The 17,099-nt window shown below is 38.9% G+C and overlaps 1 protein-coding gene across 2 annotated transcripts; it reads left to right on the plus strand.

Annotated features, from left to right (window-relative positions):
- Positions 1–585: 585 nt before the first annotated feature.
- Positions 586–10,442, plus strand: LOC124501766 (olfactory receptor 6C4-like). 2 transcript variants are annotated; one of them, XM_047066219.1, is made up of 2 exons: positions 586–1,507; positions 10,435–10,442. In XM_047066219.1, the coding sequence occupies exons 1-2, from the start codon at positions 586–588 to the stop codon at positions 10,440–10,442; spliced, it is 930 nt and encodes a 309-aa protein (XP_046922175.1). The 2 variants fall into 2 exon arrangements, with proteins under 2 accessions (XP_046922175.1, XP_046922174.1); XM_047066218.1 differs by lacking the exon at positions 10,435–10,442 and having other exon boundaries at positions 586–1,515.
- Positions 10,443–17,099: the final 6,657 nt, after the last annotated feature.

Genomic DNA, 17,099 nt, shown 5'->3' on the forward strand with positions numbered 1-17,099 from the left:
CGAAAGAAAGCTGACACTGGCAACAAAGATTTACGGACCGATGATGTTAGTTACAACAGTCCACAAATTCAAAAAATTGAAGGGAAGTTGAGGGTATCTTTGGTTACTGCAATTATAATGGTAGTGCTGATTCCCTCCTAAAGGCTCCTCACTGTGAACTAACACAGCTTTTCTTCTCACACTGAGACCAAGAGAGTGATGGAAATGAGACATCACTGCCAAGTTACCAGATATAGTGAAAGATCAAAAGTAGACTCAATGTTCAAAGTGAAAATAAAAATAGAAAATGGAGAGAATGATAACTTGGGAGTTGGTTTAGAAGGTAGGCTAGGAAAGTGCGTGAAGAGCCTAAAATGGAACCAAGGAGAAAATTTTCCTGCATGAAAATTTAAAATAATAATTCCTGTGAAGATCCAGCCCCTCTGTCCAATAGAAAATCTCTCATTTGAATCAAATTGACAAAAAATAGATATTTGAACCGACTCAACAGAAAAGACTTAGCTTCTCCTAAATGTTCCTGAGCTCCTCTTCAATTCTCATCACTGATTTATTCCTCTGTACCTTTATAGGCAGCAAAGGTTAGCAATGAAAAACCAAACCTTTCTGACAGAATTCATTCTGCTGGGACTATCAGACATCCCGGAGATCCAACTTGTAATCTTTATATTTCTCTTCCTCACCTACATATTCAGCATCATTGGAAACCTGACAATCATCACCCTTACTCTACTGGATTCCCACCTCCAGACTCCCATGTATTTCTTCCTCCGGAATTTCTCCTTCTTAGAAATTTCCTTTACAACCACTTTTACTCCCAGGCTGCTGTTCAGCATCACAACTGGAAACAAGAGCATCAGCTTTGCTGGCTGCTTCACACAGTATTTCTTTGCCATCTTCCTCGGAGCCACAGAGTTTTACCTTCTGGCTGCCATGTCCTTTGACCGCTATGTGGCCATATGCAAACCCCTGCATTACATGACCATTATGAGCAGCACAGTCTGCATCCAGCTGGTCCTCTGCTCTTGGTTGGCTGGATTCCTAATCATCATATCCCCAATCATCCTGACCAGTCAGCTGGATTTCTGTGCCTCCAACATGCTGAATCATTATTACTGTGACTATGGACCCCTCCTAGAAATATCTTGCTCAGACACAAGATTCCTGGAGCTGGTTGACTTTATCTTAGCAGTTGTGACCTTGGTGGTCACTCTGGTGCTGGTGATTCTCTCCTACACAAACATCATCTGGACCATTCTCAAGATCCCCTCAGCTCAGCAAAGGAAAAAGGCTTTTTCCACGTGTTTTTCCCACATGATTGTCATCTCCCTCTCTTATGGCAGCTGCATCTTCATGTACATAAAACCCTCAGCTAAAGAAGGAGTTGCCTTCAATAAGGGGGTAGCTGTGCTCAATAACTCAGTTGCCCCTTTATTGAACCCATTCATTTACACCTTAAGGAACAAACAAGTAAAACAAGCCTTCAAGGATGTGGCCAGAAAGATTATGAGTATTTAATGAATGTAAAAACCTCAAACTCAAAGGAAAATCTGAACAATATGCATGAAATTTCTCCCCAGGAAAACATAGAGAAAGCTTCTCTAATCCTCTCCTTATTAAAGCAATGCTTCAAATGAATTCATTGTAAAGAGGTACCAAAGTTATATTTCAAACTTGCCAATGAGGGGAAACTCTTCCCAAAAAAATTGTTCACATATTTATTTCTAGTTAATAGATTTTTTAACTTGACAGTTTAAAATGCTGCAAAAATGTAAGATAATTCAACTCTTCACATTATTTTGAGAATATAGTTATTTAAAATAAAAATACATTATTTGTGCTAAGAAGAAATGTATTTATTATAGTTATCTTAAAGCAAATTAATATATAGTTTTTTTAAGTTCTGTTTTAATTTCTAATATGATTTTTAAAGATATAAATGTAAACCCTTAGTAGATAAATTTTTATAGGAAAAAGATGTCACTGGATAACATTGTTAGTCTGGGTACAAGAAGGGAATAGCTGAATAAAAATTACTAGGATGTCACAAGACTGATGATCCTGGGCTTCTGGGAAAGTTTAGCTGTATATGTGAAGCTCTTACTTTAATCAAAGTCTTTCAAAAAGTTGTCCAAATTATCAGAAATACCACACTCTTTCCAGAAGAGGCTAGTAATTACATCTTTCAATAAAGTTCCATTCTTGCAATAAAGGGCATCTTTTCTCAAGTTTGAGACAATTTTCTTTCTCATCCTTATTGCTCTGACAATTCTGAAACTGTCTCCTTTAGGGTTAGGAGTTCCAGTTTTAGGGTTTCCAGTTGTAGGGTTAATATTTCTCACTCTATCTCTCTTTCCAGTCAGGAAATTAAAATGAAAACTATTACCAAAGGTATCCCTAACAGAGTGAATATCCAGTCTCCTCCTAAGGGACGATTCAGAAGAGTGGGAATCATGAACCAAGTTAGCAAGAGTCAAAAACATTGTATTTTTGTATCTTTTGGATAAATACCTGGTAGTACAATTGCTGGGTCATAGGGTAGTTCTATTATGACCATATATTTACTTTTACCAATGATATTTAGACTTCTATATCTTTGCATGTTGTTACTTAGAGTCCTTCCATTTCAACTTAAATATCTCCTAGCATTTCTTGTAAAAAAAAAAAATGAAACAAAACAAAATAAAAACCATTTAGTGATGATGAATTCCCTTAGCTTTTGTTTGTCTGGAAACACCTCTCCTTCATTTCAAAAGGACAATTTTACCAGATATAGCATTCTTTATTGTCAGTTTTTTTTTCTTTTAGCACTTTGAACATATTAACCCATTCCCTCCTGGCCTACAAGTTTTCTGCAAAGAATCCACTGTTCACCTTATGGTTCCTAGATATGTAATGAATTATTTTTCTCTTGTTGCTTCCAAGATTCTCTTGGTCTTTGACTTTTAACATTTTTATGTGTCTTGGAGTATTCTTTGAGTTGATCTTGTTTGGGGTTCTTTGAGCTTCCTGTACCTGGTGTGCATGTCCTTCCTAAGATTTAGGAAGTATTCAGCTATAATTTTTTTAAGATTTTATTTGTAAGTAATCTCTACACCCAACGTGGGGCTCAAACTCACAACCCAAAGATCAAGAGTTGCATGCTCTACCAACTAAGCCAGCCAGGCATCCCAGCTGTAATTTCTTTAAATAAGCATTCTTTACCTCCCTCTCCTTATCAGACTCCCTTAATGGGAGTGTTACTTTGCTTGTTGGTGTCCTACAAATCACATAAGCTTACTTCACTCATTTTCATTTTTGTTTCAAATAATTGCCCAATTTCAAATAACCTGTCTTTGAATTCACTGATTCTGTCTTTTGCATGACTGAGTCTACTGTTGAAGCTTTCTAGTGAATTTTTCAGTTCTCTCATTGTATTTTTAGCCTCAGGATTTCTGTGTGGTTCTATTTTGTGGTGTCTAATTTTTTTGAGTTTTATGGAGAAATAGTTGATATACATCACTGTGTAAGTTTAAGGTGTATAGCATGATGATTTTAATCAAATATCACAAATAAAATTTAATCAAATTTAATCAAATTTCATATATATTGTGTGATGTATATCCCAATAGATTCAACTAAAGTCCTTCATCTCATATAAATACAATATAAAGAAAAGAATAAAAGAAACAAAAAGAAAACCTTTTTCTACTTCTTATGAGAACTCTTAGGATGTATTTTCTTTTATTTTTAATTTACTTATTTATTTTAAGTGAGAGGAGAGGGGCAGAGAGAGAGGGATAGAAAGAGAATCCCAAGCGGGCTCTGTGCTAACACAGGGCTCAAACTCACAAACCATGAGATCATAACCTGAGCCAAAATCAAGAGTTGGACACTTAACTGACTGAGCCACCCAGGCATCCCAGAATGTATTTTCTTAACTTTCCTATATGACATACAGCAGTGTTAACTACAGTCATCACATTGTACATTACATTCCTAGTACTTATTTATCATATAAATGGAAATTCATACCTTTTGATCATCTTCCTCCAGTTCCCACCCACATCCCTCACCCTCCACCTTTAGTTACCACATGTCTGATCCTTTCTTCTATGAATTTGGTGCACTGTTTTGTTTTTATACTCCACATATAAGTAAGATCATACAGTATTTGTCTTTGCCTAGCTTATTTTATTTAGCATAATGCCATCAAGCCCCATCCATGTTGTTGCAAACGATAGGATTTCCTTTTTTTTAATGGCTGAATAATATTCTTGTGTGTGTGTGTATTTCTTTATTAAATTCTTCGTTTTGTTCATGCATTATTTTCCTGATTTCGTTTAGTTATCTATGTGTGGTTTTTTTTTTATTTCATTGTGTTTCTTTAAGGTGACTATTTTTAATTCTTTGTCAGGCAATTTGTAGATTTCCATTTCTTTGGAGTTTTATTTATCCCTTGGTGGTACTATATTTGCCTGGTTCTTTGTGATCCATGTAGCCTTAAGATGATGCCCATGCATTTGAAGGAGCAAACATCTCTTCCATTCTTTACAGACTGGTTTCATTTGGTAAATACCTTCTCCTGTCAATTTCCCAGGCTGGTGGGGTGACTTCCACAGTTGTGCTGGGTTGGAGCCTGTTGCTGCGTCTGCAGTGGGTTCTGCAGCTGATGGGCTGGTTACCAGGGGCTCAAGTGGATGGGGATCCTCTCTGGCCCCTGGGTAGATGGGATTGCCTCCGGGACCTTGTTCAGTAGGGTGGTACTGGGACCAGGGTCTGCTTCAGAGTTCACAATTTGGTCCTCAGACAGCAAGTCTGTTACCATAGATACAGACAGGTGTGGCTCCTGCCAGGCCCCTGTGAGGGTTCCTGTTAGGTGATTGGGTGGGTGTCTGGGTGGGCAGAACTGTCCTTAGATTATGGCTGAGAAATACTGGAACTGAGTCCCAAGGCTGGCAAGAATGAGGTCTGTAGACCTGGCTCTTGAGACACATATAGTCTTGTCTCCTGCCACATCACTGGGAGGGCTGGACTGTTCCCTGATCACAGTTAGAGGGACCAGATCTGAGTCATTTTAGGATCTCCAGATGTAGAGACTGGAGTGCCTCCTGCCAGGTCCTTGTGCCAGAAGGACTAATAAACTGTAACTGGGAGCACTTGGGGGATGATCATAGGGCCCTTTCAGGATCTGTGGGGTAGAGACAGAAGTGCTTCCTGCCAGGTTCTTGTACCAATGGGACTACTCCCAGACTGGGAGGCATTGGAACCCAGTCACAGTTTCAGAATCTACAGAGGGTCTGTTTGGTAGACTTACCCCCAGGGGCTTCCAGACTGTGGTCAAGAGGGGCTGGAGCCAGTTAACAGGTCACTTCAGAGTCCATACCCAGAACCAAACTCTATATGTCTATTACCCAAGGGTACAGGTGGCATGACTCTTTCCCAGGTTCCTTTAGTGTATGGTGCTGGTAACAGGACCAAGGCCAAATGGGGCTGTAGCTAAGGGGTAAGCCAAAGGGGGTATAGAGCTGTTTCCAAGTCTATGGCTAGGACCACAACTGGCAAATCAGCCACATGGATGTGGGCTTCCCTTCTCAAAACAGTTCTCCTTGGTCTCGGACTCTGACAGTGTTTCACAATCCCCCACCTGGATCCAAAAGCTCCCATATAGGCATTTTTGTCCATGGATGATTGCCAAATTATCATTGGTGAGAAAGGATACTAGTGGGGGACCTCTTAATTCTACCACCCTGGTGATGTCTTTCCTTCCACAGCTAGGATTTTTAAGTCCTTTTCTGGTCTTTCCCTTCCTGCAGCTTGTAACTAACAACAAATAGAATCAGTTAGTGTAGATATGGTAATCTGGGATAATAAGTATCTAATAAATTATGAATTGTGCAGCAAATTTCTATCTTCCTGAGGTTTAGAAAATCCTTAATTACATCTTTTGACTCAGTTCTAAATCAGGGTTTTAATTCATCTTCTGTAAATCTAATTTCTGATTCAAATAATTTAAAGTACTAATTTAGGGGCGCCTGGGTGGCACAGTCGGTTGAGCGTCCGACTTCAGCCAGGTCACGATCTCGCGGTCCGTGAGTTCGAGCCCCGCGTCAGGCTCTGGGCTGATGGCTCAGAGCCTGGAGCCTGTTTCCGATTCTGTGTCTCCCTCTCTCTCTGCCACTCCCCCGTTCATGCTCTGTCTCTCTCTGTCCCACAAATAAATAAACGTTGGAAAAAAATTTTTAAAAAAAAATAAATAAATAAAGTACTAATTTAAATATAAAATATTGGGGCGCCTGGGTGGCACAGTCAGTTAAGCGTCCGACTTCAGCCAGGTCACCATCTCGCGGTCCGTGAGTTCGAGCCTCGCGTCGGGCTCTGGGCTGATGGCTCAGAGCCTGGAGCCTGCCTCCGATTCTGTGTCTCCCTCTCTCTCTGCCCCTCCCCCGTTCATGCTCTGTCTCTCTCTGTCCCAAAAATAAATAAACGTTGAAATAAATAAATAAATAAATAAATAAATAAATAAATAATATTAAAAGCTTATTTTGGTGGTTAGGAAGAGAAGCAGAGAAAGCAGAGAAAGGGTATAAGTGGGTGGCAAGAATATGGCTGGGCAGAGTAAATGGTTCAGAGAAGCAGAATTCAGGATTGCAAAGGGATAAACGATTTTGTTTGGCCTTGTTAGGAATCATCTGGAGAGACTATCTTGAATCCAACATTTTATTCTGGGTCCCAGAATAAATATTTAATGGGTCCCAACCCATTAAATATTTGGTCATTTGTACCCTACTTTGGAGAGTTCCTCTAAAATCTATAATTTTGAGGCTCATGGATTGGAAGAACAAACATTGTTAAAATGTCTATACTATCTAAAGCAAACTACACATTTAATGCAATCCCTATCAAAATACCAACAGCATTTTTCACATAACTAGAATAAACAATTCAAAATTTTTTATGGAACCAAAAAGACCCTGAATAACCGAAGCAATCTTGAAAAATAAAAGCAAAGCTGGAGGCATCACAATTCTAGGCTTCCAGTTATATTACAAAGCTGTAGTAATCAAAACACTATGGTACTGGCACAAAAAATAGAAACATATATCAATAAAAAAGAATAAAGAACCCAAAAATGGATCCATGACTATATGGTCAATTAATCTTCAAAAAAGCAGGAAAGAATACCCAATGGGAAAAGGACAGTCTCTCCAACAAATGATTTCAGGAAAACTAGACAACAACATGCAAAAGAAAGGAACTGGACCACTTTATTACACCTACACAAAAATAAATTCAAATTGGATTAAAGACATAAATGTGAGACCTGAAACCATAAAAATCCTGTAAGAGAGCACAGGCAGTAACTTCTTTGACATCAGCCATAGCAACTTTTTTCTAGATATGTTTCCTGAGGCAAGGAAACAAAAGAAAAATTAAAAAAAAAAAACCTATTAGGACTACATCAAAATAAAAAGCTTCTGCACAGTGAAGAAAACAACCACCAAACTAAAAAGCAAACTGTGGAACAGGAGAAGATATATGCAAATGACATATTCTATAAAGGGTTGATATCTAAAGTGTATAAAGAACTTATCAAACTCAAACCCAAACAACAAATAATCCAATTAAAAATGAGCAGAAGATATGAACAGACATTTCTCCAAAGACAATATCCAGATGGCCAACAGAAACATGAAAAGATGCTCAACATCACTCATCATCAGGGAAATACAAATCAAAACTACAATGAGATAATCATCTCACACCTGTCAGAATGGCTAAAATCAAAATATAAGAAATAACAAGGGTTGGTGAGGATGTGAAAAAAAAAGGATTCCCCTTACACTGTTAGTGAGAATGCAAACTGGTGCAGCTATTTTGGAAAACAGTGTGGCAATTCCTCAAAACATTAAAAATAGTGGGGCACCTGGGTGACTCAGTCAGTTGGGCATCCAACTTCAGCTCAGGTCATGATCTCATGGTTCATGAATTCGAGCCCTGGATCAGGCTCTATGCTGACAGCTCAGAGCCTGGAGCCTGCTTTGGATTCTGTGTGTCCCTCTTTCTCTGCCCCTCCACCACTCACACTCTGTCTCTGTCTCTCTCTCTCAAAAATAAATAAACATTAAAATTTTTTTAAAAAATTAAAAATAGATCTACTCTATGATCCAGCAATTGCACTACTGAGTATTTACCCCAAGAATACAAGAGCAATAATTCAAAGGGACACATGCACCCCTATGTTTAAAGCAGCATTATTTATAATAGCCAAGATATGGAAGCAGCCCAAGTGTCCATCAATTGATAAATGGATAAAGAAGATGTGTGTAGATATACATACATACATATACACACATGGGAATACTATTCAGCCATTAAAAAGAATGAAATCTGGCCATTTACAACAACATTGATGGTTCTAGAGAGTACAGTGCTAAGAGAAATTAGTCAGAGAAATACAAATACCATATGATTTCACTCATATGTGGAATTTAAGAAACAAATCAAACAAGCAAAGTGAAAAGGGGGAGGGGGGAGAGAAATACAGGCAGACAGACAAATCAATTACAGAGAACAAATTGATGGTTACCAGAGGGGAGGTGGGTGGGGGGGATGGGTGAAATAAGTGATGGGGATTAAGGAATGCACTTGTCATGATGAGCACCAGGCAATGTATGGAATTATTGAATCACTATATTGTATATTTGAAACTAATATAAAACTGTATGTTAACTAACTGAAATTTAAATTAAAACTTTTAAAAAATAAAAATAAAATGTGTAATTAATTTTGACATGTCATGATATTATACATGGAAAATCTGATAGACTCCACCAAAAGTCTGCTAGAACTGATACATGAATTCAGCAAAGTTTCAGGATACAAAATCAATGTACAGAAATCAGTTGCATTCTTATACACTAATAATGAAGCAACAGAAAGACAAATAAAGAAACTGATCCCATTCACAATTGCACCAAGAATCATAAAATACCTAGGAATAAATCTAACCAAAGATGTAAAAGATCTGTATGCTGAAAACTATAGAAAGCTTATGAAGGTAATTGAAGAAGATTTAAAGAAATGGAAAGACATTCCCTGCTCATGGATTGGAAAAATAAATATTGTCAAAATGTCAATACTACCCAAAGCTATCTACACATTCAATGCAATCCCAATCAAAATTGCACCAGCATTCTTCTCGAAATTAGAACAAGCAATCCTAAAATTCATATGGAACCACAAAAGGCCCTGAATAGCCAAAGGAATTTTGAAGAAGAAGACCAAAGCAGGAGGCATCACAATCCCAGACTTTAGCCTCTACTACAAAGCTGTAATCATCAAGACAGCATGGTATTGGCACAAAAACAGACACACAGACCAATGGAATAGAATAGAAACCCCAGAACTAGACCCACAAACGTATGGCCAACTCATCTTTGACAAAGCAGGAAAGAACATCCAATGGAAAAAAGACAGCCTCTTTAACAAATGGTGCTGGGAGAACTGGACAGCAACATGCAGAAGGTTGAAACTAGACCACTTCCTCACACCATTTACAAAAATAAACTCAAAATGGATAAAGGACCTAAATGTGAGACAGGAAACCATCAGAACCTTAGAGGAGAAAGCAGGAAAAGACCTCTCTGACCTCAGCCGTAGCAATCTCTTACTCGACACATCCCCAAAGGCAAGGGAACTAAAAGCAAAAGTGAATTACTGGGACCTTATGAAGATAAAAAGCTTCTGCACAGCAAAGGAAACAACCAACAAAACTAAAAGGCAACCAATGGAATGGGAAAAGATATTTGCAAATGATATATCAGACAAAGGGCTAGTATCTAAAATCTATAAAGAGCTCACCAAACTCCACACCCGAAAAACAAATAACCCAGTGAAGAAATGGGCAGAAAACATGAATAGACACTTCTCTAAAGAAGACATCCAGATGGCCAACAGGCACATGAAAAGATGTTCAGCGTCGCTCCTTATCAGGGAAATACAAATCAAAACCACACTCAGGTATCACCTCACGCCAGTCAGAGTGGCCAAAATGAACAAATCAGGAGACTATAGATGCTGGCGAGGATGTGGAGAAACGGGAACCCTCTTGCACTGTTGGTGGGAATGCAAATTGGTGCAGCCGCTCTGGAAAGCAGTGTGGAGGTTCCTCAGAAAATTAAAAATAGACCTACCCTATGACCCAGCAATAGCACTGCTAGGAATTTATCCAAGGGATACAGGAGTACTGATGCATAGGGGCACTTGTACCCCAATGTTCATAGCAGCACTCTCAACAATAGCCAAATTATGGAAAGAGCCTAAATGTCCATCAGCTGATGAATGGATAAGGAAATTGTGGTATATATACACAATGGAATACTATGTGGCAATGAGAAAAAATGAAATATGGCCTTTTGTAGCAACGTGGATGGAACTGGAGAGTGTGATGCTAAGTGAAATAAGCCATACAGAGAAAGACAGATACCATATGGTTTCACTCTTATGTGGATCCTGAGAAACTTAACAGGAACCCATGGGGGAGGGGAAGAAAAAAAAAAAAAAAAGAGGTTAGAGTGGGAGAGAGCCAAAGCGTAAGAGACTGTTAAAAACTGAGAACAAACTGAGGGTTGATGGGGGGTGGGAGGGAGGGGAGGGTGGGTGATGGGTATTGAGGAGGGCACCTTTTGGGATGAGCACTGGGTGTTGTATGGAAACCAATTTGTCAAAAAATTTCATATATATAAAAAAAAAAAATTTGACATGTCATAAGCTCCTTATAATGACCAGTCTCATTCTGAGTCAGCCTTAGTGAATTTTTTAACTGTTGTATTGTGATATAATTGATAGAACAAAAAAATGCAAATGTTTAATGTATACAATATGATCATTTTTGACATACACATACACCTGTGACACTGAAATTTTGTCATTTATCAAAGTAACACAAGAATTAGAATCATAGTGGGGGTGTGGGAGGAAATAGATTGATATGAGAGTTCTGCCATGAAAACGTTGTGGTTTTAACATAAATGAGTTCATGATGATGAACAAGAAAGATTATTATTGAAGTCTGTGCTTATAAACAGCCTTAGTTTCCCCCAATCAGAGGCCAGAAATAAGTCATACAACCAAAAATCCAATGATCAAAGTGACTTTATTCAACAACTTGACAAGACAGAGTCTGTCTTATAAAAGTTTGATGAGGGACCCACAACAATGTTTGACCAGTCACATTGTAAAACTTAGGCCATCCATCTAACAGACTTATAACAATTAACCTTCAAGAGCAGTTTGGATTCGTGGTTTATTAGACCTATACCCTCATCCATCACATAAAAAGCAATTACTGTTTGCCTAGGAGAAAATATTTTTCTATCAAAGTATTTAATATTACTTCTTCCCAAGACTGCACTAAAACTATAATAATTGATTTTTTTAATGCATAAACTCACAAAAATGAAAAAAGAAAACATCAACAAAATATTAGAAACTGAAAATCAGGAAGACAAATGGTAACTGATTTAACAAAATTCCGAGCTGGCAAGAGGGTAAACTGAGACCATCTCAATGTTATATCTCATAATCCTCAAAACTACTGTAATGAGCAACATCAGTAACCTCTGGTTCTGAGGACAGAAAGAATGATTAAGATAAAAAGACCCAGGGTTAGAACACTTTGAGAAGAAACTGGATCTTTTGATAACTTCCTTTTCTTCCCATTACTAACTGAACACTAGTTGATCAAACACCAGTTCAATTCTTGATTTTGACTCAGGTCATGATCCCAGGGTCATGGTATCGAAACCCGCATTGGGCTCCATGTTGAGTGTGGAGCCTGCTTAAGATTCTCTCTTTCCCTCTCTGCCCTTCTTCCATGCTAGCACTCCCTCACTAAAAAAAAAAGAAAGAAAAAAGAAAGGATGGAAGGAAGGAGGGAGGGAGAGAGGAAGGAAGGAAGGGAAGGGAAGGGAGGTAGGGAGGAAGAAGAGAAAAAAAACAGAAAACAAAGTGAATGTCACTAATAATGAATTACCTAAATAAATGAGACAACCTCAGTATGGGATATTATGCAGCTATGAAAAAATTTAGAGGTCTATCATTTAATTTGAGCATATTTCCAGGAAATGTTGTTCAGTAAGAAAATCAAGGTGGTGGAAAAGGTGTAGGATGAGATTCCAGATTTATAAAACAATGATATATTTAGATATTTAAGTATATGCATTTAAGTATGATTATATAAGCATTGATAAAAAAATATATAGATGGTTACAAATCAAGTTGTTAAAAAAGGATGATCAGGTAGGGAAGAAGGATGTGGGAGAGGAAAAGGAGAAAAGAAACAACAAAAAAGAAAAAAAAAGAAGCCTTAAAAATGATGTTAAAATATCACATGAAAGCAATTATGTTAACATGTTTTAAGTCTGAAAATTCAAATGACTGTTGGGAACACCATGACCTTGGTCATTCCTCTCCAGTCCACTTGTTCTCAAAGTGAATGAGTCAAAAAACCACCTTCTTTAAAAATCATTTATTTTATTTTAATGTAGGAATCATCTGAAATTTTAAGCAAGTAAACAAATTATTAATATATAACACTGTCTCTTAAGTCAAACACTGTCTAGGTTTATACTTTAATCTCAGCTTCCACTTACTTGGTGCCAAACTAAGTAAGTTCTATCACACAGAGTCCCTGTGCTTGAAGAAAACTAAGGTTCACCTCCTCATTTTTCTTTTTTTTTTTTAATATATTTTAAGAAATGAAGCTTTATTCCAAAGAAGACATACAAATGGCTAAAAGATATATAATCATCACTAATCATCACTAATCAGGGAAATGCAAATCACTTCACACCTGTTAGGATGGCTATTATCAAAAAGCCAAGAAATAAGTGTTGGTAAGGATGTGAGCAAAAGAGAAAACTTGCTTACTTTTAGTGGGAATATAAATTGGTACAGCCATTATAGAAACTAGTATGGAAATTCCTTTAAAAATTAAAAAAACAACTACCAGGGGCACCTGGGTGGCTCAGTCAGTTGAGTGTCTGACTTCGGCTCAGGTTATGATCTCACAATTTGTGAGTTCAAGCCCCACATCAGGCTCTGTGCTGACCGCTGGGAGCCTGGAGCCTGCTTCAGATTCTGTGTCACCCTCTCTCTCTGCCCCTCCCCCACTCACACTCTGTCTCTCTCTCCTTCAAAAATAAATAAACATTAAAAAAAATAGAGACCTACTTTAGGAAGATGGCGGCATAGGAGGACGCTGGGCTCACCGCGTCCTGCTGATCACTTAGATTCCACTAAGATTCCATTTAGGCAGGTGCCTAAGTAACTAAATAACTCAGAAAACCTGCCTAATAACTCAGAAAACCACCAGAAGACTAGTAGAATGGATTCTCCAGAGCCAAGTGTAGACAAGAGGTCCACAGAAGAGGGTAGGAAGGGCGGAGAGGCGGTGCACACTACGCGGACTGGCGGGAGGGAGCCGGGGTAGGGGCAGCCTGCCGGCAAAGCAGAGCCCCCGAGTCTGGCTTGCAAAAGTGGAGGGGCCAGACAGAGTTTGTTCGGACAGCAAGCGGGACTTAACATCTGGGAGGTTATAAGCTAACAGCTCTGCTCAGAGAGCAGGGCTAGAGGACAATGGGAGGGAGAGTTGTTGAGCCCCAGACAACAGAGCTCAGCTTGGCAGGGAACAAAGGTGCTCGCCAGTGCCAGCGCCATCACCCTCGCCCTTGCCCTCGCCCATCCTCCAGCCAAAATCCCAAAGGGAACCAGTTCCTGTCAGGGAACTTGCTTGCACGGCACAAACACCCAAGGCGATGCTTCTGCGGATCCATCCCTTCAGCGGAGGCGGGTCTGACTCACTCCTGGTGGAGCAGGGCCCCTCCTGAAGCAGATCACCAAAGGAAAAGTGGGCTGAGCCTTCTCCCATCCCTGTGCACCTTGCCGATCCACCCCAGCTAATACGCCAGATCCCCAGCACCACAAGCCTGGCAGTGTGCAAGTAGCCCAGACGGGCAATGCCACCCCACAGTGAATCCTGCCCCTAGGAGAGGGGAAGAGAAGGTACACACCAGTCTGACTGTGGCCCCAGTGGTGGGCTGGGGACAGACATCAGGTCTGACTGCGGCCCCACCCACCAAGGCAAGTTATTCAAGACAGCACAGGGGAAGTGTCCCGCAGTTCCGCACCACCAGGGACTATCCAAAATGATGAAATGGAAGAATTCCCCTCAAAAGAATCTCCAGGAAATAACGACAGCTAATGAACTGATCAAAAAGGATTTAAACAATATAACAGAAAGTGAATTTAGAATAATAGTCATAAAATTAATTGCTGGGCTTGAAAACAGTACACAGGACAGCAGAGAATCTATTACTACAGAGATCAAGGGACTAAGGAACAGCCAGGAGGAGCTAAAAAATGCTATAAATGAGCTGCAAAATAAAATAGAGACAACCACAGCTCGGACTGAAGAGGCAGAGGAGAGAATAGGTGAACTGGAAGATAAAATTATGGAAAAAGAGGAAGCTGAGAAAAAGAGAGATAAAAAAATCCAGGAGTATGAGGGGAAAATTAGAGAACTAAGTGATGCACTAAAGAGAAATAATCTATGCATAATTGGTATTCCAAAGGAGGAAGAGAGAGGGAAAGGTGCTGAAGGAGTACTTGAAGAAATAATAGCTGAGAACTTCCCTGAACTGGGGAAGGAAAAAGGCATTGAAATCCAAGAGGCACAGAGAACTCCCTTCAGACATAACTTGAATCAATCTTCTGCATGACATATCATAGTGAATCTGGCAAATACAAGGATAAAGAGAAAATTCTGAAAGCAGCTAGGGATAAACACACCCTAACATATAAAGGGAGACTGATAAGACTTGTGACGGATCTCTCTACTGAAACTTGGCAGGCCAGAAAGGAATGGCAGGAAACCTTCAATATGATGAAGAGAAAAAATATGCAGCCGAGAAGCCTTTATCCAGCAAATCTGTCATTTAGAATAGAAGGAGAAATAAAGGTCTTCCCAAACAAACAAAAACTGAAGAAATTCATCACCACTAAACTAGCCCTACAAGAGATCCTAAGGGGGATCCTGTGAGACAAAGTACCAGAGACATCGCTACAAGCTTGAAACCTACAGACATCACAATGACTCGAAACTCATATCTTTCTATAATAACACTGAATATAAATGGACTAACTGCTCCAACAAAAAGACATAGGGTATCAGAATGGATAAAAAAAACAAGACCCATCTATTTGCTATCTACAAGGGACTCATTTTAGACCTGAGGACACCTTCAGATTGAAAGTGAGGGGATAGAGAACTATCTATCATGCTACTGGAAGTCAAAAGAAAGCTGGAGTGGCCATACTTATATCAGACAAACTACTTTAAATTAAAGGCTGTAACAAGAGATGAAGAAGGGCATTATATAATAATGACAGGGTCTATCCATCTGGAAGAGCTAACAGTTATAAATGTCTATGCGCTGAATACCAGAGCCCCCAAATATATAAAACAATTACTCACAAACATAAGCAACCTTACTGATAAGAATGTGGTAATTGCAGGGGACTTTAACACCCCAATTACAACAATGGATAGATCATCTAGACACACGGTCAACAAAGAAACAAGGGCCCTGAATGATACATTGGATCAGATGGACTTGACAGATATATTTAGAACTCTGCATCCCAAAGCAACAGAATATACTTTCTTCTCGACTGCACATGGAACGTTCTCCAAGATAGATCACATACTGGGTCACGAAACAGCCCTTCATACATATAAAAGAATTGAGATCATACCATGCACACTTTCAGACCACAATGCTATGAAGCTTGAAATCAACCACAGGAAAAAGTCTGGAAAACCTCCAAAAGCATGGAGGTTAAAGAACACCCTACTAACGAAGGAGTGGGTCAACCAGGCAATTAGAGAAGAAATTTAAAAATATATGGAAACAAACGAAAATGAAAATACAACAATCCAAACGCTTTGGGATGCAGCGAAGGCAGTCCTGAGAGGAAAATACATTGCAATCCAGGCCTATCTCAAGAAACAAGAAAAATCCCAAATACAAAATCTAACAGCACACCTAAAGGAAATAGAAGCAGAACAGCAAAGACACACCAAACCCAGCAGAAGACGAGAAATAATAAAGATCAGAGCAGAAATAAACAATATAGAACCAAAAAAACTATAGAGCAGATCAATGAAACCAAGAGTTGTTTTTTTGAAAAAATAAACAAAATTGATAAACCTCTAGCCAGGCTTCTCAAAAAGAAAATAGAGATGACCCAAATAGATAAAATCATGAATGAAATTAGAATTATTACAACCAATCCCTCAGAAATACAAGCAATTATCAGGGAATACTATGAAAAATTGTATGCCAACAAACTGGACAACCTGGAAGAAACTGACAAATTCCTAAACATCCACACGCTTCCGAAACTCAATCAGGAGGAAATAGAAAGCTTGAACAGACCCACAACCAGCGAAGAAATTGAATCAGTTATCAAAAATCTCCCAACAAATAAGAGTCCAGGACCAGATGGCTTCCCAGGGGAGTTCTACCAGACGTTTAAAGCAGAGATAATACCTATCCTTCTCAAGCTGTTCCAAAAAATAGAAAGGGAAGGAAAACTTCCAGACTCATTCTACGAAGCCAGTATTACTTTGATTCCTAAACCAGACAGAAGCCCAATAAAAAAAGAGAACTACAGGCCAATATCCCTGATGAATATGGATGTAAAAATTCTCAGTAAGATACTAGCAAATCGAGCTCAACAGAATAAAAAGAATTATTCACCATGATCAAGTGGGATTCATTCCTGGGATGCAGGGCTCGTTCAACATTCGCAAATCAATCAATGTGATACATCACATTAATAAAAGAAAAGATAAGAACCATATGATCCTGTCAATCGATGCAGAAAAAACATTTGACAAAATTCAGCATCCTTTCTTAATAAAAACCCTTGAGAAAGTCGGGATAGAAGGAACATACTTAAACATCATAAAAGCCATTTATGAAAAGCCCACAGCTAACATCATCCTCAATGGGGAAAAACTGAGAGCTTTTTCCCTGAGATCAGGAACACGACAG

This window comes from Lynx rufus, unplaced genomic scaffold (genome assembly GCF_022079265.1).
Source record: "Lynx rufus isolate CCGP_SWC_20201006 ecotype Redwood Valley unplaced genomic scaffold, mLynRuf1.p SCAF_7, whole genome shotgun sequence".
Lineage (NCBI taxonomy): Eukaryota > Metazoa > Chordata > Mammalia > Carnivora > Felidae > Lynx > Lynx rufus.

Excerpts from the sequence above, each read along its gene's own strand:
- LOC124501766 (XM_047066219.1), top strand. The coding sequence starts at position 586 with ATGAAAAACCAAACCTTTCTGACAGAATTCATTCTGCTGGGACTATCA.